Source organism: Echiichthys vipera (genome assembly GCF_963691815.1).
Source record: "Echiichthys vipera genome assembly, chromosome: 3".
In the NCBI taxonomy this organism is placed as follows: Eukaryota; Metazoa; Chordata; class Actinopteri; order Perciformes; family Trachinidae; genus Echiichthys; species Echiichthys vipera.
Window position 1 is genome coordinate 13,566,955 of NC_139828.1, and position 23,819 is coordinate 13,590,773.

General features: G+C 39.1%; 1 protein-coding gene across 1 annotated transcript in view; it reads right to left on the reverse strand.

Annotated features, from left to right (window-relative positions):
* cacna1ea (calcium channel, voltage-dependent, R type, alpha 1E subunit a) overlaps positions 1-18,717 on the reverse strand; it is a gene marked incomplete at its 3' end in the record, with an annotated part of 84,750 nt that extends 66,033 nt beyond the window's left edge. The window contains exon 1 of the mRNA XM_083940427.1: positions 18,161-18,717. Coding sequence (XP_083796553.1) covers positions 18,161-18,690 — 530 coding nt within the window. The 5' untranslated portion in view covers positions 18,691-18,717. The remainder of the gene's footprint in view (positions 1-18,160) is intronic.
* Positions 18,718-23,819: the final 5,102 nt, after the last annotated feature.

The following is a 23,819-nucleotide window of genomic DNA, read 5'->3' on the forward strand; positions in this document are numbered from 1 at the left end:
ACTTATTCTTTTCTTACACTTTATTCTTGTTGTTAGGTTATAATGTTTTGTATAGTTGCACTGTCGTTATTTGCTGCTCTGTGTGCCCTGAACTGCCCCCCAGGGACAAATAAATTTTTTTGAATTGAATTGAATTGTATGATTGTAGTCATGGTTTTTGTCCAACAATGGATTTGGAAGATGACACATGTGCAGCTCACTTATGCGGTGAGCTAAAAATATTAGATTCAGATGCAACTTCAGTTTCCTGGCATGTGCCAACTCAACAAGGAGAATAGAGCCACATATACTGTGTATGGGAACAGTACAGTACAGGACGTATATTCGTAGCAGAGAATAAAAAAATGCAAAAAACAACCTCTACATAAGATTAAAAGGCATTGAATTTGAGAAACACTGAGCTGATACCAACACCGGATATCGAGCCGATATCAGTGACAGTGGGGCTGATCTATTCAAGTCAATTCTATATTATTATTTATAACATTTCAGTAAATTTATATCTTTATACTAATTTGTTCATTTTTTTCTTTCAAAGTTATACAAGCAATGTTTAAGTATGTTGCTTTACAAGTAAAGTAATTACCCCAGTATTTTCCACACAGTGAGGCATACAGCTTATTAATTAAACACTGGTATCAGATCAACACTTGGTATCAGCAGATACCAAAAGGCAAGGTATCAGTATCAGGACTGAAAAATTCAAATTGGTGCATCCCATCTAGAAAAAAGGGACATTTGCACAAAAAAATGTTTACCAGAACAAACTAAAAAAGATAATAAAGTATTATCTTTACTTCTTGGGTGATAAATTACACTTATACAGTCAGGATCTTATAAACTCTAAAATTCTATATGTAACAAATACTACATGATACTGGCTGTTTATGTAAGTCTTCTCATTTGTGTACCTTTGAGGAGCACTTTAGTTTAAATCCAAGTCAGGTACATGAACAGCATCAGGGAAAGAAAAAGACAACATAAATTATTGACTAAATGACAAGTAGTGTTATTGGAGGAGTGTGGCAGCTAGCGTAGCGAGTAACACGTACAGCAGAGGACACATTATTTACACAGTGCTGTGAGACAGACAGAGAGAGAGACGTCAGATAAGGAATCTGTGTGTCTGTCTGAGAAACACATGTCAACACATTTTCATCAGTGTGGAGAACACACTTGTTGACAGCTGGGGAGGGGCTTTCCATGTGCAGGTATAAAAGAGCTGGACAACACACCGTATGATCATAACATCAACAACTTTAAAGAGTTATTGCTTTTGTTTGATTCACTTTTTACTATTATCCAAGTATGTATACCTCTGTAACTCTCTAATTAGATATATTTAATTAAAACGGTCAAACTCAGTCGACATACCATTTACTTAGGAGATTTGGGGTGCATTCAAATCAAACTTGTTTACTTGTGGATACGACATGGGAAGTCATGTACACCGTATGTTTGGTGTTAAGTGGTTACGTTGTGAGAACACAGATGCTAGACAACGTCAGTGGCAACAAAGACGCCAAAAGATTTCCCTCACAATTTAGCTAGGAAGCTAGCGAGAGGGAAACATTATAAAAAGAAATATAAATTCTTAATGACCTGGAGAAAAGATGAGGTTGTTGGGAATATAGCAACATTTTCCTCTGTTGTAAAGTTATAAAGAACAACTTTATATGACTAAAATTACAATATATTAACCTGCGATCCACCAAAATGAACTCTGAGCTTTCAGAAAATTTCCACTTACGAAGTTGTGAACAACATGAGGACACGTAAACTTGAGAAACACAACCCCATTTGAAGGCACCATTGAACAAACAACCTTTGCACCAAAGGATCCTGGGTATTGTAGTTTTCTGTGTGGATCTCAATGCAGAAGCATGAAGGCTTTGATCGATCTTATTCATTTAATTGGTTGTAAACTATGCCTTTGAGGAGATAAAGCTAGATTGAACAGGCTGACCTAACATCGATATTACACATCATAAAATATCAAGAGGTATTACATTAAAGAAAGACCCTAAACCCCATAAATAATGTCAAATACAAAATTAATATGTCCATGAAGTTCAAAACTGCCACACATTAGAACAAAACAAGAAGGTGATCTATGCAAAAACATCTACAGACTTATCTTTATTGAACCAAATGTGTTTTCTAAGCTTCTGGTCACACAGACATTTGTAAACATTCAGTAAACTTTCGTTTGAATTTATCATAGCTTTCACGGTCCCTGCGATAGACTGGCGTCCTGTCCAGGGTGTACCTCGCCTCACGCCCAATGTCAGCTGGGATCGGCTCCAGCCCCCCGCAATCCCGACCCCGGGATAAGCGGTTGAAGATGAATGAATGAATAGCTTTCATGGTACTTTAATTTCATTCAACAGCCTAGACGCTCAGTTTGACTATTGTCTCAGGTGCAACCTGTGTATAATCCGTCATATGCACCACTCTTCTTTATATTTCATGCATTTAAGGAGGAATGTGAAAATAACTGGACAGGATAACTCTAGTTGACTGCACATTCTGAAGGATTTACTAGCTTAACTTCACACAGTTTGCAAGGGACCGATGCAAATCCGGCAGGTGTATACAAGGAGAAACTTTAAGTTAGAATCTATAGAAACTCCAATGAAAGAAGAGTGGGTGCGCCACAAAAACATGGAAGGGAGCTGCACTGAGAAAGTTTAAAAAAAGCGTGTTAGAAAGAGAGTGTCTACCATCACCCGGGTTTGAGCTGTTGAAAACACATCATATATGTCCCAAGAGTGCATTCACCATCGCCATAGTGAGGCAGCAGCTAAATGGAGATCAAATTCAACTTTAAATTGAGGATTAATGACCACGGATCTAATACTCCCTGTCTGCTCCTTGTATGGTGTTTTAAAACAGTCAGGTATTGTGTTCATTATGAACTCTCTTAGTGCAGATCTCTGAAGAATATCAGTTGATTATTTTTTCCCTCCCCACCACCACCTTCACTCATGCCTGTGTAAAACTGCACCTAGTATTTAAAGGCAAACAATTTAACACACAAAACAGAATTAGAAATTATTATCTCTTATATTTCCTCCTGTTCTTTGCATGATAAAACATACTGTATATGCAATAATGGCATGTCTGGGCCCCTTAGAACAAACTGCACTGGTCACAAAATGCACCACAAGTGAGCTGCAAAAGGGGTAATAATATCTGCAAATACTGAGTCTGTGTTGCTTTTAAACCCAGAGACATTATTATAACTGATTCAATTTTAAATCATACTTAAGTTGATTTCTTGAGCTTCCAGTAATGCTGGTATGCTTGGACTATAATCATGTTGGGTTATCATTTAAGAGATGTGGCTTATAACAGAAATAATCGTGGACTGCTGGAAAATGTGAAAACGCATCAATACAAAAACAATCTGTTGATAGAGTCTGTATGCACAGCTGATGCTGCTGACAAACGGATTAATATGAGTGACAACACACTGGGGAATGTAAAAACTGAATATTTCCAGTTGAAATGAGCTTGGAGCACAGTTGGAGACATGGCTAACTACATGATTTGAGCCACTGCTACAACAACTATTTAATATGAAGATAGATATACTGTCAGTATGTGTCAAGTGTCGTGTTTTCATTGATTAGCTTGTATACCAGACGATGCTCAAATAAAAAGAACACAAAATCTTAAACCTATTAAGTTCCCCAAAAATAACTGCCCTGCTGGGTCAGTGCGCCATCACCACTCCAGAGTTCAACATGACACAGAAAATCTCCAGGCAAACACAGAAGGACAGACAGACGACTAAGCTAGACCTATTGATGTGGGGAGATGAAGGGGCTGGGGGTTTGGACTATATTTAGCTTCATTGAGATGGTAATGGTTGGAACATGAGAGGACTTTTGTGTATGTGTGGCTTTGCATGCGTCTGGGTGTGTGTGTTAATGCTGAGCTGAACAAGAACCACCATTTGAGTTTCTGGGCTTTACATTGGGAAAGAGTTTTTGATCATAGAAACAGGAATAATTATAAGTGTGTTTGGCAGAATCAATAGCCATCTCCCTTTAATAACACAGCATAGAAATAGCAGCACTGTTGCTTTCTTTCCTGGCCTTGATCAGCGCCCAAAGGAAATATGATGAAACACATTTACCCTGCGGCACGATTTCTCTGCCTGTCTCTCTCTCACCCTCCTCTGTCTCTCCAGCTGTCTTACCCTCTCTCCTCTCTCTCTCTCTCTCTCTCTCTTCCTCTCAACCTCAACCCAGATTTCTGCATGCGACTGTTGTCTTCCTCCTACTTGTTTCCTAGCAACTGAACTGACAAGCCCTATTCTCAGCCCCGTGAATATCTCGCTGTAACCCTAGATTTTATGGAATAAGATATAAAAATCATCGTTCCCCACAGGGGGTGCTGAATTATGTTCGCCGTCTCTATTCAAGCATGTTGTTAATTTGGTTTCTGCTATATTACAAGTTTAGAGGGGCCAAAGCAACAGTTGGGCGTTGAATGGTGCGCTGGAGTCATCAACCAGATATCAAAACAAACAAGATGCTCGATTAACTAAAATGACTACATTTAGAAAGATAAAGAGGATTTGGTGACCTCAGTTAAAGAGGTGTTTATTCTTCATGTATTGAATCTGTTGTAGTGAACTTATTGACTTGGAAGAGGATTGGCCGTACACTGTCAGGATTACTCTTATTTTTTTCAAACCTTTATTTTGACAGGACAGCTGAAGGTTGATAAGAAATGGGACACAGAGAGAGGTGTGCATGGTATATGGGGCGTCCGCTCTACCAGGTGAACTAGTGGGCGCCCCTGACCAAATGATTTTGAGAGATTTATTCATACAGGCTTTACGCAGCATTTGAGGCCCGATGGAGTTGAGCAGCAGATAAAAAGACTGCAGGACAGCCTTTGGCAGCAGTTAAGGAATAATTGTGAGGTGGAAAAACCTCTGAAATAGCATTTCTATTTTATAAAAGCCCAATCTATATTTTTTTCTTTATAGTTGTCTAATGTTTGTCCTAGTACAAAAGAAAAAAACAATAGAAAATCACAGGGTAACACGATTGTTTACATTCGGATCAGAGATTGTACCTTTTAATACCCGTTTCTTGAGGCTACGCGACACATCACACCAATGACACAGAAAACAGAAACATTGTCTTTAAATGGAGAATCAAGTTGTAAAATACATAATCAGACAGTTAATAAAGGAATCAATTGTGCAAAGAAAATTGAATGTCATGGCAGGTTTAGCAGGCTAATGTAACTCTAACAAGGTGCAGGCGGATGACACTTCTCTTAATATTTAACTCAATAAAAGGATAATAACAGCTTAGTATTATTCTGACACAAATTTGTATGTGTACTGACACTTCTGTCACATTATGCATCCTTACTGCATAACAATGTTCTTTAATAAAGTCAAGGGTGGTGGGAAATAGGATTGCTGAGCAATGATCTCCATCTAGTGACATATAGAAGTATTACACTTAAAGGGACTGAAACTCATCCGTTTCAATACCTACCTGTCTGACAACTGATGCTATTGTCTGACAGCTTTGTGGTTAATCACTTTTTCAATATTTTTCTATGAAATATTAACACAAGGAGGATGTATATTCTTTACAGCAATAAAGGCTATGCCATTGTTGGACTATGGGGTCTTGATTCATACAGATCAAGTGATCGTAAACAACTGTCATTCCCATTTTTTTATTCTTCTTTAGAAATACCTTCAGCTTCAGCCACATCATAAAATGCAAAAATTTCCTCAGGCGTACTGCTACAAATGTCAAACTTCATATAAAAGAGCTGAAAGTAGCTTTAAGGTTGAAACACATTTAGATGATTTGGAATGTAATGTTTCTATTTCACAGCATTTATGGGCAGTGGTTTGGAGACCTCTCTTTGTTCAAAGATTTCAGAAAACAAAGAAAAAAACATTAAATCCTGATGATGGGAATCCATCATAACATACAGCGAAAAGGAAGCTGGTGGGTTAATCAAGAAAAAGCCATGAATAAGCAATTTTTCAGTGACCGATTGGTGCTGCAGCTATTTACTTTTTAAATTAAACCATCCATTACGCTATATATCTATCTGGCTCCAAATTAGAGTGAATAAAAGGGGTATTAATAATCAAACTGGCAGCCCGACAGATCAATACTCTCAACAGGAAGCTATAAATTTATCACTGAGGTGTGCAAGGGCCTGCTAGTCATAACTAGAAGGCAGGTAGGCTGGTGGATATTTTACTCAGATGGCTTAAACTGTCTAATATGGTTGTTTTTTCACACTGCATGACAGTATTTCCCCACATCACCATTATCTAATGGCTTCTTAAGTAGCAGCTGCTCTGATCTAGAAAACATACTGTGCAGACAAGCTTGACTGAAGCTGCAGTGAATCTAAGACTGTGGATTATGAATGGCCTCTGGTGGGCAAGACAAAGCTAATCTAACACACACAGGATCAAATCTAACTTTGGCTTGAGATGACTAAGATGGAGGATGATTCATAATTTTTCTGACTGTTTGCAGTCTCAACCGCTAGTTCTTCTTATTTTTCAGCATGCAGAGGAAGTTCATATCGTCAAATAAAACCTAAGAAGAGCTTTTATTCTATGTGAGGTGTTACTTTCTTGTTCACATTGTACATCTGCACATTTGAAAGAAAAGCAATTTCTATTATTTAATTATTCCTCTTCTGATGTGAATCCATCCAGTTGGATTTTAATGTCTGTGTCAACACATTCATCCATTCATTTCAAATGACAGCATGATATAAACAAGTTATTACTTCACAGGCTGCAAAACAATCCATTTGTCTCATGAATGTATTCATGAGTGTGTCTGTGCAATGAGCAGTTCTCCGCAGCTCCACTAGGGGTCACAGACATGCTGCTAAAGTCAGAGTTTGCTGCTATGTTGGATATTGATGAAGACTCAGTTTGCTTACCCAGCATCCTTCTCCCCATTTGTCAGATTCCCCTCCTGGAGCAACATAAGTCAGGCAGCTGCAACATTTCAGGCTCCCTCTGGTTTACGGGGGGAGGGAGGTGATGAATATCTGGAACCACACACTCAGACGTGTCTCTGGCTTGTTTCCCTGCATATTAGCCTCCAACAACATCTAATGTGTGGATCTTGATGCTGGTCTTATACTCCACAACCCATCACCAAAGTGTTATCTCAAAATAGGGGCCAAAAACAGGCTTTAGATTTAGACATAGCTAAGGCCTGCTAAGCCCATTTGGCTTGAAAGCATCACTGGCTGAAAGAAATCCTGTTGCACTACAAAGGTATTATTTGCTCCAATAAGCTAACAGCATTGAACTCTCTGAGCACAGCACAATCATCTTTGATATTTAAATCTCAGCTTTGAATAAACGGATGGACGGAGTGAATTCAAGGTCTATGACGGGGCGCACATTCATCCTCCTCAGTGTGTCAGGACTTTAATGTCTAAAGAAGCGCACAACACACTGTTTTTCTATAAACATACAGCTATGAAAGTTCAGTAAATATTAAAGGTTTGTTTTAAAATGGTGTAATCAGCTTGAAAATAGCTCATAGGCATAACAGAAATAAGCACGGAGGACTGTTAACCCAATTATAGTGGATAGTTTCAATCTAAATCCTGATATAAAGGTGGTCTATTAATGATGTTTCTGGAATAGATAAGTTGATGTCTTATTTATAACTATATATAATGCAACATAGACATCAAAAGGAACAAACATTCAAATTACTTCTTTCCTCATGTTAGCTGGTGGCCTGTTCCTATTTGTAAAGGGGGTTCCATCATCTTCAACCACATGTCCCTATGGGGGTCGCGGGGGGGCTGGAGCCAATCCCAGCTGACATCAGGCGTGAGGCGGACATCCATTTCCACTCACTTTCACACCTACGGGCAATTGAGAGTCATCAATTAACCTAACACGTGCACATCTTTGGACTGTGGGAGGAAGCCGGAGAACCCAGAGGGGAGAACATGCAAACTCCACACAGAAGGAAAACCATTTGAACCAGGAACCCTCTTGCTGTGAGGCAACAGTGCTAACCACCACACCACCATACCGCGCGTGAAGGGGGTTAAAGGTGTAATTTCTCTAGCCAAACATCATTACATAAGGTTGTTTTATTTGCCTGTGTGTGCACGTACAGGTTGGGAGGTCACATTGCTTCCTGTGCTAAATGGTTTCATATCACAGGGCAGAACGGGAGGTCAACACAAAGTGCTGCTGTTCCTAACAGACGCTGTACAGTAAACCAGCTGCTCAGAAAAAAATGTACCTCTCCAGCGAATAAATCACTCTGTGAGTAAATCAAGTTAAAATAATTATCTAGCATCAACTCGTTTTTATTTTTGACATTGGCTGATAGAATACACTTCTAGGTCAATAAATAATGGATTTCTTAATCAAGTGTTCAGATAAGTCAAGGTAACTCTAGCTCTATGTTCCTCAGGAAGCTTCCTGTTTTATTTTCCTGAAATACAGCTAAGACAGATACGCTCACTTTCTCGAATATAAATGTAAAATGACTCGTAAGATTTCTCTTCAGCACAAAGCCTGAAACATCATTTCTAGATATTGCTCGTAGCAAGTGAGCTATCAGCACATCTATGGTCTTATTTATTATTAAACAGATAGTAAATGATCTACGTTTGCAAGTGCAAGTGCCTGCAAACCACATGTATTTAGACTGGCTGCACGTGTCTGTTTTTAGTGTGTGCCCAGAATGTAAATGTGCAATAGTAAATAAGAAAAGGCGACTGTTATGTGGTGTTGAAAGGGAGCACTAGAGGCCATATTTCATAGAGAGGTCCCTCTGGAGACGTAGCTGGTTTTCAGTAAAGCAGGGCATGAGCCCAGAGATGCATGGTAGTAACAGTAAGACTACTGAAAGAATGATGAACAGGGAATGGGGTCACGAGTGAGCCTCTGTGTTAAGTCAAAATAAAGGCCATGTGAGGGTGTTGAGCTCTGAATTAACATCACTTAAGAATTGAATCACAAAATGGCAACATTGATCTGTTGGTCGATCACTTCAGACATAAATATCTCAACTCATCTACATTATGGATCGTCACAAACTATTGGAACTACATTCATGATTCCCAGATGATGAATCCTGACTCCTGCATTTGATGGGGCTTTTGATTTTGTGAGAAATGTTTCAGCAACTATAGTCATGTCCCCCTTAGGATGATATGCAACCACTATGGTAACCTCTATCGTCAAGTCAACATTTACATTTGTCCAATACTTTGGTTTATGTCCTAATACTCACAAAGCTTCACAACTTAAAGATAGTGTGACCTGTTGCTGCTCATGGAGGAATTGTTGGGTCTTTTTAAATCATAAATAAGTCACAGAGTGGGATATTTACCTACTCTATATGTAAAGTGTCTTGAGATAACTTTTGTTATGATTTGGCACTCTAAATAAAATTGGATCGGATTGAATTGAATTAAACTAAGATGATGATCATTGTAAATATTATACCTGCTAAACACCAGCATGTTAGCATCGTCAATGTTGATGTTAGCATGTAGCTCAACCACCTCTGGCATTTTTGCCTTTATTGACAGTAGAGACATGGGGAGCGGGATGGATGGCATGATACATAGCTCCCCAGTCACAATAAAATCAGGGACATTGTAATAATATAGTATGATAATAAATATAAGGTCCCTTAAGCCATTTTAAACACTAATTCATTCCATAAATCTTTGCAGCAGCTTAAATGATCAAAACCGAAGAGCAGTAAAATATAAATGTTATAAATCCAGGGCTTTATAGAAAACTTTCACAAATGAGAAGGCAATGTGAAGGTACGTTTCACAGTGCCTCCCTCTGTATCTGTCTGCTTTTGCTTCCCTACTAAACTCCTCCCCATCCCTTTACTGTCTTCATTTTATACCCCGGTGCAACATTTAGTCAAACTCAGACACCATCGTCTATTGATAGATCATGCATCTCGGTATCTTATGATCTCTCTCCATCTCTGTGATGGTCATCAACGGTGTCAGTTTGCAGTTTTGCCATCCAAACAGAGCGAGAGAGAGAGAGAGAGAGAGAGCAAAGAAAGAAACAACGATGAGCGTGAGACTGATCAATCCAGTATATCATTTTATTATTTAATGAGAAGCTCTCCACCCTAAACGCAGCACAAACAAATAATCCCTGTCATCAAACAAATATGCCAGTTTAAATTGAATGAAAACATTCCTATAAAGTGTTGCCACACTTTTCCCCTGACACAGATCTCTCAAAAACACCTCCATGCTGCAAATTATTTGACAGACACGTGGTTTTGTGAGGCAGAAAATGGCTTTTCAGCATGTCATCATTAATAATTTACTTATGACAAACAGCTCTGACATTTACACTGCACTGGGTGTCTGTCTGACACTGACAGGGAGACAATAATGAGAGAAGGAGACAGATACAAGGAGAGACAGATTCTCCCTCAGTTGAGTACTGATGAAATTAGAAAGGGTCAGGCCTAATAAAGTGTCAAACATTCAGTAGTAAAACATTGATGGGAGAAGCAGAACTGCCTAAAATGACCTTTTTAGAAATCATCCATTGATCTCAAACTGATCTTAAGTACTGTAGCTCTAAGCCTGAAAGTGCAGTCGGGTCCTTTCAGAAAATCTTGTGAAATTGGTACGAATGAGCAAACAGGTTTTCTCAAAATTTAGATCGTATGCCTTGTTGTCCAATTATGCCTCAGTTTGAAACATCAATCACACACTCCATCGGTTTTTTAAAGAGAATGTGTGAATGAGTCGATGGCAGACTTGTCGGCTGACTAAATTACTTTGTAAATCCCTGAGTCCTCCCTCCTGAATATCCGTCTGAGTCAACAAGCTGACAATAAACCGATGCGTGAGGCCCTCCGAGGGCAGCAAAGTGCAGATGCTCTCTCAGAGCTAATGCTTTGTGGGTAGACAAACACAGAGAGAAGAGAACAGATTGAAACCAGAGGTGGTGTCACTGTTTCCCTCACAAGATCACGACGCATATGAAAGCAACAAATTGCATTGAACAAACAGTACCGATATTTTTTCTTCAAATGTTAATTTAAAAATTATAACTCTGACAGAAAAAGAGGACACAAAGTTGAATATTTTCTATGACAGTCAAAACTATATTGGTATTGGCTAAAAAATATTAAGGACAAAAACAAAAAAAAAGGAAGAACTAATTTAGAGGAAACTCGTAACATTTATGCATACTGGGCACTATATAATCATTTAGCCAAATCAATGTTCAGGTTGAACATCTTACCAGGATGATGACAAAAATACCTTGTTTTCATGAAATGATTAATCTTTCCAACAAAACTAATAAGATGGATAGATAGATAGATAGATAGATAGATAGATAGATAGATAGATAGATAGATAGATAGATAGATAGATAGATAGATAGATAGATAGATAGATAGATAGATAGATAGATAGATAGATAGATAGATAGATAGATAGATAGATAGATAGATAGATAGATAGATAGATAGATAGATAGATAGATAGATAGATAGATAGATAGGTAGATAGATAGACAGATAGATAGATAGATGGATAGATATATATGTATATCTCCTCAAAACTTAATGTCTTCCAAATATATCACAGTGAAAATCAAACCACATATAAATACAACAGAAAGAGAATTTGTCTGAACACAAAATTATTCTAGCTTTATGGGCAACAGTGTATTTGATTATAAACCAAAGAACTGGATGAATTAAAACATCTAATGATGGTGCTAGATGAAAAATGAAAATATCCCCAAAGTGATTACAATTCACCAAGAGGAGGACATGAATGCCTGCAAAACTTAATGGCAATTTGTCAAATAGTTGTTAAGACATTTCACTCAAAGAGGAAAGTCAGGGGATCACTAGAGTCAGTAGACTTCATCACAATGAATGCCTTTATAAAATGTACTGTCAATCCATCAACTTTATGCTTTTATTTGATGATTTAAAAAAAACACATGACCAATTGTTGAGCTATTTTAATGTGGCTGTTGTTATTCTCAGAGGCATGCCACTTGCAAAGTCTTTTGGTTAGGGCCCTACACTCAGAAAGCTTCATGCAGACTTTAAATAAAACGAGAACCCTGGAAGCTATTCTTTGTACCGGTGGAAAAATAATGAGGCTTGTGCTTGTTGTGTAAGGAATTAAAACACTGGTGTAAACAGCCAATTTTCCAACTGCAGCTGTGAGCAATGAAGTCAGGCGGATGCTTTATGGATGGCCAGCCCAGTGGCATAGCCAGTGCGCTCCAATCAGGGTGTGATCAGAAGAAATGAGGATCACACACAGTGTCCGAGTCAGTAAACACCCCTGCCGAGAACTGAGCCAACATGGTCGGGACGCACAGCCCTGTGCAGATAACCATTGATAACACAATGCACACACAAACACACAGAGGCTACAGCAATGATGATGTGCTGGTGTCTTCATCTTTCATCTGTAACCACTGAGGCCTGCAGTATTTGCAGAATACATCATCTGTGAAGTATTACATGGACTATTGATTTGACATGTCATCACTGTAAATAAAGTGTGTGTGTGTGTGTGTGTGTGTGTGTGTGTGTGTGTGTGTGTGTGTGTGTGTGTGTGTGTGTGTGTGTGTGCGTGTGTGTGTGTGTGTGTGTGTGTGTGTGTGTGCGTGTGTGTGTTGCTGGTAAGCATGGCAGCTGCCAAGGAACTACAACAACACTCAGACAGTATGTCTGAAATGCGAAAGTATGAATGATTCAACTCAAAAAAGTAATGTCACATATTCTGTAAAAAAAAAAAAAAAATGCAACTCTGATGTGAAGCAGACTAATCTAAGCAGATATATGACAGAGTAGTTTGTTTACAGTTTACTCACCTTACCCATTGCTTTTTAGTTAAACAGTAACAGTTTACATGGTTACAGATAGTTAGTCTACACTCTAAAAGGTAATAACTATGCTTACTTAAATCCTAACAGTGTACTTTACTTATCTGTCTCTATCCCGTTGATATAACTCATAGAATATACAGTACGTATGTACTTATTTTTCCCTACAGAGGTTCAAAACTAAGTTCATCTTAGTAAACTGGACTTGTAACATTTTAGGTGTGTTTCCATTCAGCTCAAATACCCGGAATGAGGCGGGTCTATCTCACCGAAACACCCCTAATTTGCATGTGAGTCACTAAAGCTCAAATGGCCATTTTTTTACCCTGTGGGAGAGCAGGGCCGTTTTTCTGCCCTGACAGAAGCCTGGTTGCTGATTGGATGTAGCACTTAGCGGGATGCGACGTGTGGTAGTACTGATGCCACAACAACACGGCGAAGTAGAGTGGACACTTTTCTTTTTGTAACTTTTTACTTCTTACACTTTTAAGAAAGACCGGCGCGCCACTGTAACACTGATCAGCTGATTAACGGCAATCAAAACAAATTCAGAGTGGTACGTCACCTCCGGAGTATCCCTCTCTGGCCTTTTTTTGTAATGAAACACAGTGAGTGAACAGCCATTTAGGAGGGTGTGCCCTGAAACTTTCCGAGCGGCCACATTTTACCTTAATGGAAACACACTTTTCCTGGAGTTAACACAGAGGTTCGGCAGTGTATATGGGCAGTGTTACAATAAAAGAAGCCTGTAAACTCATCATTCTTTGTTCTGCTTGCTTGATTTTTAGTGTTTACTAGATTCTACTAACACACAACTGTTCAGTTAAGTCTGACTCACTTTGCTAACTTAAGTTGGTTCCAATTAGAAAGATCAAGTTTATTATACTTGTTATTTTTAAGCTTGAATAACTTCACAAAAGTAAGTAAATACAACTAGATTTAAAGTAAACTTAACAAGTAGATATGAAGTAAACTTAGCTTAAGACTATTAGTTACAGTGACTTACCTTTTTTAGTGCAATCGGTTTCCTAGTTTCTTTTAAGTAAGCTGGACTTGTCACATTTGTAGAGGTTTACCTTTGTGTTTGTGATGAGGAGAAAAATAAAGTGCTTTTCACTCTTTTTCAAGTGTCTTAATAACACCATGAAGATGCTTTGGTTAAGTAATAAGATAATTAATTAGTCCAACTGATTTGTCGAGAGACTGTGGCCATTGTAGCGGCTATTGTTTCATCACTACACTCAGCCACTTCAGTCCCATTTATCCTGCATCCATTTACTGCAAATGTGTGCCGGCAGTGCTGAAGAGTATGGAGACATTCAGTGCTAAAAAATCAAACTGAAATTTAAAAATTCCAGTCTGATTGTTGTACTTTGTAAGATTTTCATCTATTTAATTGTTTTTTAAGTTACTACCTATCAAAGAGTGAGTCAAAACAATGGTGATTGATCATAGGACCCACTAATGAAAGCACTTCTGTTTGCCTTTTTGCTGAGTATTACGGTATCTGTGTCTGTGGCGACATTCCCTCCCTAGATGCAAATATAGCGGCATGTTAGTGACGCTGCTGACAGCGGTTGGTCTGTCGGCCCAGATTGTCACTAACAGTTGCTGCATTCACTTGTAATCGGAAATCGGGAACCTCAACTTCAGAGTCACATTATCAGAAATCACAACATTACCTTCCATAATTATGCAGACAATACCAAGCTATACATCTCTGTTAGTTCAAATGATTACAGTTCTATCAACAACTTGATTTGAATGCATCTCTGACTTAAGTCTGTGGGTGACTCAGAATTTCTTACAGTTAAATCAGGAGAAAACTGAGATCTTTGTTAATCGAGCAAAGGCGGAGAGACAAAAACTATCTGACCACCTAAACATACAGAATGCAGCAGTGTGTTTTCTGACAAAAAACAGAAGGAGACATTGGTTTACACTTTCAAACTAAATCTGAAGACAGCAAGAAAGCAAATCAAGAAACTAATTCATTACACCTTAGGTCTACTCTCAGTAAACACACACAATCTGCATGCCACAAAATGACTACTAGTTGTTCCCAGAATAAAGAAAACATCCTGGGGGGTCACTGAAACTGAACCCGGTCTTGTGATCTGGATAGATAGTCTTGCAGCTGTCTCAGAAGTCGTTTCTGACTTACTTTCCAAGTTCAGCTTAATGAGTCATGGATTTAGCATATGCTGCCATTAGTTTAACAACTCTTAACTGCCGAAACTCTGGCTTGCATCATTTAAATAAACCACTACTCCCACACAGCCAGCATCTTTTCTTTAACTACTTCCGTCTTTACTTCAATGATATAATTCTGGAAACGGGGCTTCTGTCCTGGGATACCGGCCATGACAGGGAAGACAGAGACCGCACTGATATCGAGGGTCTGTCTTGGGGTCTGATAACTAGCCACAACACCAGGAACTGTAATCAGGTTGACCAGTTTTGTGTTGCACAGAAATATTTTTTTATTTTAAATGAATTCAAGTGCATATACCAGTGTACCAAAATATCCTATATCTCTTTGTCAGGCTGAAGTTTTGTAAAATCGGTAAAAAAAAAAATGCACAAAAACTTGCTACTTGCTTTGTTATCTTTCCCATTAGAAACACAAATTAAACACACACAGCACCAAGGTCAAAAAGAGACCAAAACATTTTAAGTGCTCTTCTCTATTTGTGACCAAAATCTCCTCCTGAAACTGTTGAAATACCAGATTGATTCAGTCTGATTACTGTCATTAGGGGCCACATTAACACCAACCCTAAGTACTGTTATTGCATCCAGCACTTCCGAAAGGATTTTTTTATCCAGACTGCCACATGTCGAATGCTACTATGTACATACACATAGACACACTCTCGTGCATCTGCAAGTACAGACACAGACATACAAGACAAATTCAACCCCTGCCAAAAGCAGAATAAAATACCAGAACTAGAGGCAAAATTGCTTTATTAACAAAGCAGTGTTTGCTGTTTCAATATCCCTTTCAAGTGGAGCTCTGAATGTGACATGAAACAACTCTGAGAAGATCTTCATTGGAAGCACATGAAAAAACCCTGACTAAAGACAAAGTCAGTGGCACATAGAGACTGTTCTGCTCATTAACATTCACAGAATACAAAGGGTTCATAAAGGAAACAATACTGATGGTTTTGTTATTCTTTGGGTAAAGTCTGACACAGTGGCACTGCATACACAGTCATGAAAACAACAAATGGGTTCATCCTCTGGGAAGTATGAATACACTCAGCAAAGATTATCAGACTACAGAGTATCTACGCGTGCAGTGTGAAAGTAGAACTTTTAATGTGAGAGGAGGGAGGAGAGGCAGGAGGAAACGTTACAAGGTCACTAAAGGTATAACATGAATCATTTTATGAAATACTTGACAAAACTTATCTGGCTGACAACACTGATGATTTCACAGGTTGTGCAAAAGCGAAGATCATGTCATGGCCAGATTGAACAGATGCTATTCTGGGAAATTTGGCCTGATGATAACACAAGGAAAAACATTATTGTCATAACAATATGTCCTTCAGTTTTCTAGATACTGTGTCTTGAACTAAGCGTGACAGAGTGCAAAAGACAATATGGTTGAGCGTATATTGTATATACCTACGCTCAACCATATTGTCTTTTGCACTCTGTCACGCTTAGTTAATTGTTTGATTTATTTTACGTTAGCTTTATTTTGATTTGATTATGTTTTATGCTTATTGTTACTCTGATCCTTTCCCACCTTTGTATTGAAACTGTTGCACAATAATTTCCCTCGGGATAAATAAAGCTTCTTGAATCTTGAATCTTGAATAAAAGTACGAATCAAGGGGCACTTTTTATGTGATGGTGGCGCTATATGACAGGTCACAGGGTCACTACAATATAAGATGTTCTTCAATGGAGACTACAAACATCCATCTAGAACTTGATGACAATCTGGACAGCAGTTGATATATCTTGCTACAGGCTAACATGAAGAAAAACAGAGTGATGAACTGAATAATATTACCTTACTTAAGCTACTATACTTAACTGCTGTTAGCTGGGGGAAACTCATAGGCCTTCTTTTTCATAACATATGTCATTAGGGCCACATTAACACCAACCCTAAGTACAGTCCAAGTGAGAGCACACTTGAACTGAAAACAGACTCATTCCCTTTAAAAAACAAAAGCAGGTGCACACTCTGGCTCAGGTGCAACATTTCATTTTCCATCCTCTTGTCAGGTGGCTGTGGGTTTGCTGCTAAGTGGCCCTGAGAGGTGGATGTTCATGGTTGTAACGTATTGTGACCCACTCTGGTCATTGTCCTCTCAGCAAATGAAGTGTAGATCTGTCGGTTTTGTAATAATTATATCAGGCAGGGGAGAGAATAGTTATCTGGTCCATGACTGAGCATCTCTACAGGCCTGGCGATACAGTAATCAACCGCGTCAATACCACTGTCACATGATGGGCTCAAATGTCAAATGCAAATTAAAGCAGGAAGCGTTTCCATTCCCTCTTGTATTTCAAAACACATTTTGTCTCCTGCCCTCCTCATCTCCTCCCCTCATTGTATGTCATCTGTCTCCTCAGCATCCCCCATCTATCCTCCCAATTTCTCTGCCGTCACGCTCCTCAAGTCTCTTTAACTATAGACATAACTCAGTACGGGATGTGGCATCCTGTACCTGTGGTGAGGCAGGAGGGAGGGCACAGAGGGTGTCAACGCCACTAGGTGGTGAAGGCCCAGCTTCAGCAGGGAAACAGAGGGGGGGCGTCACCTCTATAATCAGCTAGAAATTCCACAGCGCCACAGGGCAGGAAACCAGTAAATAAATACACGCACATGCACATGCACACGCACACGCGCGCACGTACACACACACACACACACACACACACACACACACACACACACACACACACACACACACACACACACACACACACACACACACACACACACACACACACACAGACTGTTATGATCATCATTTAGATCAAGACATTATTTTCTGCAAGAAAATAGCTAATTTGCTCTTTCTTAGCTTATTTACCATGTTGGTAGATGGATTCACGTTCACAATATACATATTCACAAACAGTCGAGACATTATTGTATGCAGCTATGTTTCTGTGTTTCTACATCTATATCTTGGATAAGGCTCAGAATAATTTAGCAGGTAAGAGAAAGAGAGAGCCAGAGTTCTGTATGTATGTAAGCATCATACTCACTCCCACTCCTTGCGTCGTGCCTGTGGTGTGCTTTGAATCTTATGAGCCTGGTGGGCTTTGACAATGTCCCTCTGCTCAATTAGGCCGCCCCGACGTCTCTTCATTACATTTGGACTGACTGCCAAATCTCCATCCACCCCCAGCATCCCCCCTCCAACATCAAAAGTTGAAGCTACATCAAGAGAGAGGCCAAGACGGTTCGGATGATGAGGGGGAGCATGGCCAGACATGTGTGGGAGGTAGAGGGTATCGTAGCTGGTTGAGAGACTTTGGGGCTCCAGTAGGGAGTGGGACTCAGACAACAGGCTCGACCCTCCGGCCAGCCCTGCACGATGCTTCTGCCAGCTCTCACAGTCCGTTGGGGACAAGTGAAGGATGTGATGCCTCGGGGTGCTGCTACCATACATCGCCCCCATGTCCAGACAACCCACCGGACACTCCAGCCCTGATGGGGCTCTAGGTATCCCCAAAGCATTGTGGTCCCCTGTCAGAGACTGAGAGCTGCCCGAACAGGAGCCCAGTTCCAGCATGGTGGGAAGGCTGTCCGGGATCTCAGCATAGTGCTGCAGGAAGTAAAGGGAGCAGAGAGGACATGGAGAACAAAGAAAGAAAAGTGATAATATTAATGTACAAACCTTAATTGAAAAAGATACATAAAACATTTTATTCAGTTCGATTGGAAGGTTAACATGGGCTGTACAGGTGAACTGATACAATACAATCAGCACCTGAATTTGTCACTTGACAAGGGAAAGGAAACATGCACAATGGACTACATAGTTTTTCAGATTTTTGATTATAGCTTTAAAAAGAAGGTCTTTGGGACTCCACCCTCCTCCCATGATATGCACAAGCTCAGTTGAATGCCAAATGGCCCATTGCAATTCTGACATCCCATGGTTAAAACCTCCTGTTCTCTTTCCACCCAGAGAATAAAAAAATTACACAGTTTTTATTTTTACTCAGTTTGGACTTGCTTTTTTAATTTTCGAAGATGCAGTTCAAATACAAAGTATAAATACAAGTGAGTGATTTTAACAACTTCCGGTATACGCCCTGCTCACTTTCAGCATTTCGTAAATCAGTAAACAGATACAAATATAGATACTTTTGTGAAATAGATGCAGATAGAAACTTTGCAATATACTCCCAGTGCAGATTTGCTATAGCAACATGATTTCCACTTACAGGAGCAGACACTCAGCCAGCCTGTGCTCAAGTGCTGAATTAACTCCATCAGTCAAAAGCCTGAAGAGATCCAGGTCTCGGTGAGAATGAATTTATTCAGCAAACGCCCCGGGGCAGTTTGCCAATGGCCCAACAGCTTTCACTGTCTTCAGCCAGTTTAAAATACTGCCAGTCCCCTGAGCATCAGAACCAATAAGATAAGCTGTAATGCAACCCTCAAAACAAATGATCATATAATACCGCTAGTGCTTTGCTAAATGGTGCAATAACGAAGCAGGAAGAAAGGGAGGGAAAGTAATTTTATCAACCCATCTTCTCCTTTATCTGGTAGGAACGTTCAGGTACGTGCTAAGCAAGACATGCACACAATACATCTTATTGCCTGACGTCCTGCAAAGCCTCAGTGTTGCTGCTGTTCCTATAGTTTAATGGAGCCAACACCATTTTAGTTAGCTGAATGACAGATTTCTGGTCTTACGGTCCCTCTGAGAGAAATGAATCTAGATAACCTGTGAAAATATTGAGCCGTAAAATAAGAAGATGTTGTGTAGTAGGACGAAAGCAACTGTGTTGAGCGTCTGCTTAAAATCCATCAGACTGCCTAAAGCACCCTGAGAGTCATTAGACTGCTGTCAATAAGTGAACGTACTGATTTGAGTAAAGCACTAATGATCAGATGCCCTCTTGAGTTGATGAAGGTATCACTTTTACAAGAAAGCTGCACTTCCTTGATCTCAGGAGGTCTCTCCAGTAACACTCCGACTTATCAACATTTTTGCACTGACTGAAATGACACCCTGCTTGATTTGTTAATATCTAGTGTGTAGCCTAAAAATGAGGATAAAGCCCTGGGAATAACCACAGGCTTTATGGTGAGAAGCAGCAGAGCAGAGGACGATGAGAGACAAATAAACCAAGAACAATTTGATTTATTTAATTCATGAAGGGACATAAATGTTAGGGGGGAAAACAAAAGAAATAAATGAAAAAATGAGGCAAACCATTGGGAAAGTTGATCATCAAACATTAATCTTTTCCTGAGGCAAGGGTGACACATTAGAGCTAATAGAACGGGCCAACTGGTGACCATACTGGTATAGATATGAATTATTTACCAAGTTCACCCTGTTAACATTATCTTTTACTAATTTTACTAACTCATTTTTTTTTAGTTTAAATCCCACAACTTTAGAGTTTTCTAACCACTCTTATTCTTATCATGTAAATAAACCCGTTGTAAGCTAGTAGCTCAGCATCACACAGCAGACAATATTAGCTGTTGGCGTTATCTGGTGAGAGCCAGATATTTCCCTAAGGAGTTAATGGAGACAAAAAACTTAGCTAAAAATAAATATTCAACTTAATTCAACCAAATCAATGACAATGGCATTCAGTGTCTGCTTTATGTGTTCAAAAACAAGCAACTGTGTTAGTTAGCACATTCACCACAACAACTTTACTAGGAAATGTATGTGTTTACAGCTGGTTGTGCTGCCCCCAAATGGCCAACAAAAATACTAAATTAATGCAAGTGAACTGAGCACCATTCAAAAAGAAAAAACAATAGTTTTAGTGATAGACCGATACATTGGCCGGCCAATTTTACCAGCAAATTTTGCGTTTTTTTAGGTGTATTGGCATCGGCCGATGCAGGCTGCTGCGTTCGCTGATAGTTTATTCCTGGCATTATTTACAGACCGGTATCCCCAGGCATTTCTGTGTTGCTGGAGACGCCTTTATTAAGTCCAATAAATGTTCCTTTTTTTTTTTTTTTAATTGAGATTCGTAACATTTGTTATCATCATTGTGTCATTTTTATGATGTAAATTGAGGGAGCAAAAGTTGAATCGGCTCCAAATATCGGCTCAAGAAAATCGGCAGTCCGTATCCCTAAATAGTTTACTCACTTTAGCAACCAAAATAATATATTTTGTTTTTAATATGCAAATGTATGATTGTACATTACAATTAGTATAAAAGTTTGGAAAAGCCATTAACACAACCAGTGATGCAATTCAGCTCTTACTTAAAAGGGAAATATCAAACTTCAATGCTTTCCCACCTTGCACCTTGAATTTTTCCCGCTCTCTGAGGGTGAATGGTATATAATGAGAACACTGCTGCCTTGGAGACCAAAGATCATTGGGAGCATAGGGAAAGTGGCTTTAATTACAGCTGCTTAATGATTATGAGCTGACAGAAAACACCTGCTGCTGCAAAGTCCTGCCCTTTTTCTTCTCTCCACTGCTTAACTGTGCTGCAAAATGACATCCATAGAGTCACTCAGAGATGGCCAGTGAAAACAAGTGACAAGGAATATATGTATTGTCCATACAGTTGTCCCATTGTGTGGTTCCCGGCAGGGAGAGGTCTGTCTGAGAAATGGCAGGGATCCATTGACGTGGTGCTTACTGAATCCATTTTGCAAATTATGTTTTCAAACTGGCTGAACAATGCCAACAAAATTTATGGATTTAAAAGTAGAAAAGTAGAGACAGTTGGATCTGGGTATAATACTCCCAGATGCACTGGTAACACAAAGTGAAAATTGCCTCAGAAAGTTGCCATACTCGTGATCAATAGTTATGAATAAAATAGGCTGGTATTAAATATTTAAACACCAGAACACAACTTTTACAAATATGGTTAGTAGAGGATTGAATGACAAATAGGGCTCTTCCAGAAGATAAAAGCTAAAAATGAACACAAAAATTGAAGTTGGTGTGGAATACAACAATATACACTAATTGTATATTGCCACAAGCACAAGACTGCTCTTTAAGTCACTCCAGATCTTATCAGCAAACAGCGAGTGCACTCATCCATGGTGGCATTTACATAGAGACCATTTCACCTGTTTACATATACCATATGTGGCCTACAGTATATTCAATACTAACGCAAAGTGACTTGTTTATGGTAGTGAGGTCGCTACAGTGAGATAGAAAAAACAAACAGATGCGGATACTCTAAACAATCCTTTATGTTATATATTTTAGATTTACAGTCTATGTTTGTGTAGGTCACACACAAGAAATAATTCATTTTTTGGGGAATGCTATAATTCACTTCCCATCAAGAGTGAGATGAGTAGATGTCTTTATGATAAGCAGAAAGCTACCTGTCACCTTAGTTTAGTTTAGCATAATGACTAGAAACAGTAAAAAGTCCATCCTACCACCAGTACCTCGAAGCTTATTAAATACAAATAAAAGTCAACATGTTAATTTGTGAGTGTTAGAGTTGCTGTTGCTGATTTTGTTATTTGACATGAAAAAGGAGAAGATTATTTGAAAGCAATGAATTGTGATGAGAAATGAGGATGAAGAAGATATTTGTGTAATTGCAGGAAAAACATTCTTGTTTATTCCACATAATCAGAACCATTAGTCCAGCCAGATCCATATCACCAGTTCAAAACAGACCTTCACCACAGAGCTCTTAAAAAAACCCACATTGCAACGAAATGACTAAAACATCAACGCCCAACTGCTTCCTTTGCACTCCACTGTGGTTACTCCACACAATTATCAAAGCCATACTGCCAAGAAAGTTGACTGTGGTTTGATCTAATTCTCCTGATTAGCTTTTAAGAGGTCGGTTGTTGATTAACTGAAATTGTTGAGGAACTATCTAATGTATGAGTCACAGCTGAGTGGTGACTTTCCACTTACTTATATCAGATACAAAACAGACAGGTAACTGCAAGGTTACTAATGAGGATTGAAGGAGAGGGTAAGGCAGGCGAGATGGGAAGCTTCTAACACCTGCTGCCCCCAACGGCACACACAACTGCCTGATTTCCTATTTCACCACACCCTTCCCTCAACCTGGATGTCGACCTGGTGAGTGGCCAAACATGTGTCAGGAAGTGTTATGTCACCTAAACCTTCTCTAATGGTTGATGTGTCTGAAAGGTAGTCTGACGTCAAATTTGAGCCAGCTAAAAATAGCCATAATGTTTGTGGCAAGGTGCGGAGGATTCAGCCACAATGTTAAGAAATCTTGAGGACGGCTCCAAGGGTCCAATACATTTCATGACAGAAATCTGATCATTTCAATCACGCGAATCTGGCTCAATACCAGCTCAAAGGACCAAGTTGCTTTCCCTTTTGCTATATTAACCAATACTATTTCTTATTGGCTGAGTTTTCTGTAATATGTTTCTTCATCATACAGGCAAGAGGGAAGAATATGACAAGAAAATTACATTCAAACAAATATTACAAAGAAAGCTGTATAAGATATTTTTGGATCCTAGTGTGATCCATCTAGAGTTTGAATTTGAATGCACTGTAAGGCCAAATCAAAATTAGTAGTTATTCAACACAACGCAATGGGAACAGAGGACTATCATCTGTACACACATGCGACTTAAGTGCATCAAAGTTGTAGTATTCAATCATTTTTCCTCACAGTGTATGCTGTGGGTGCTTATAGCTTTATATGCTTTGTACAAACAGAAGAACAA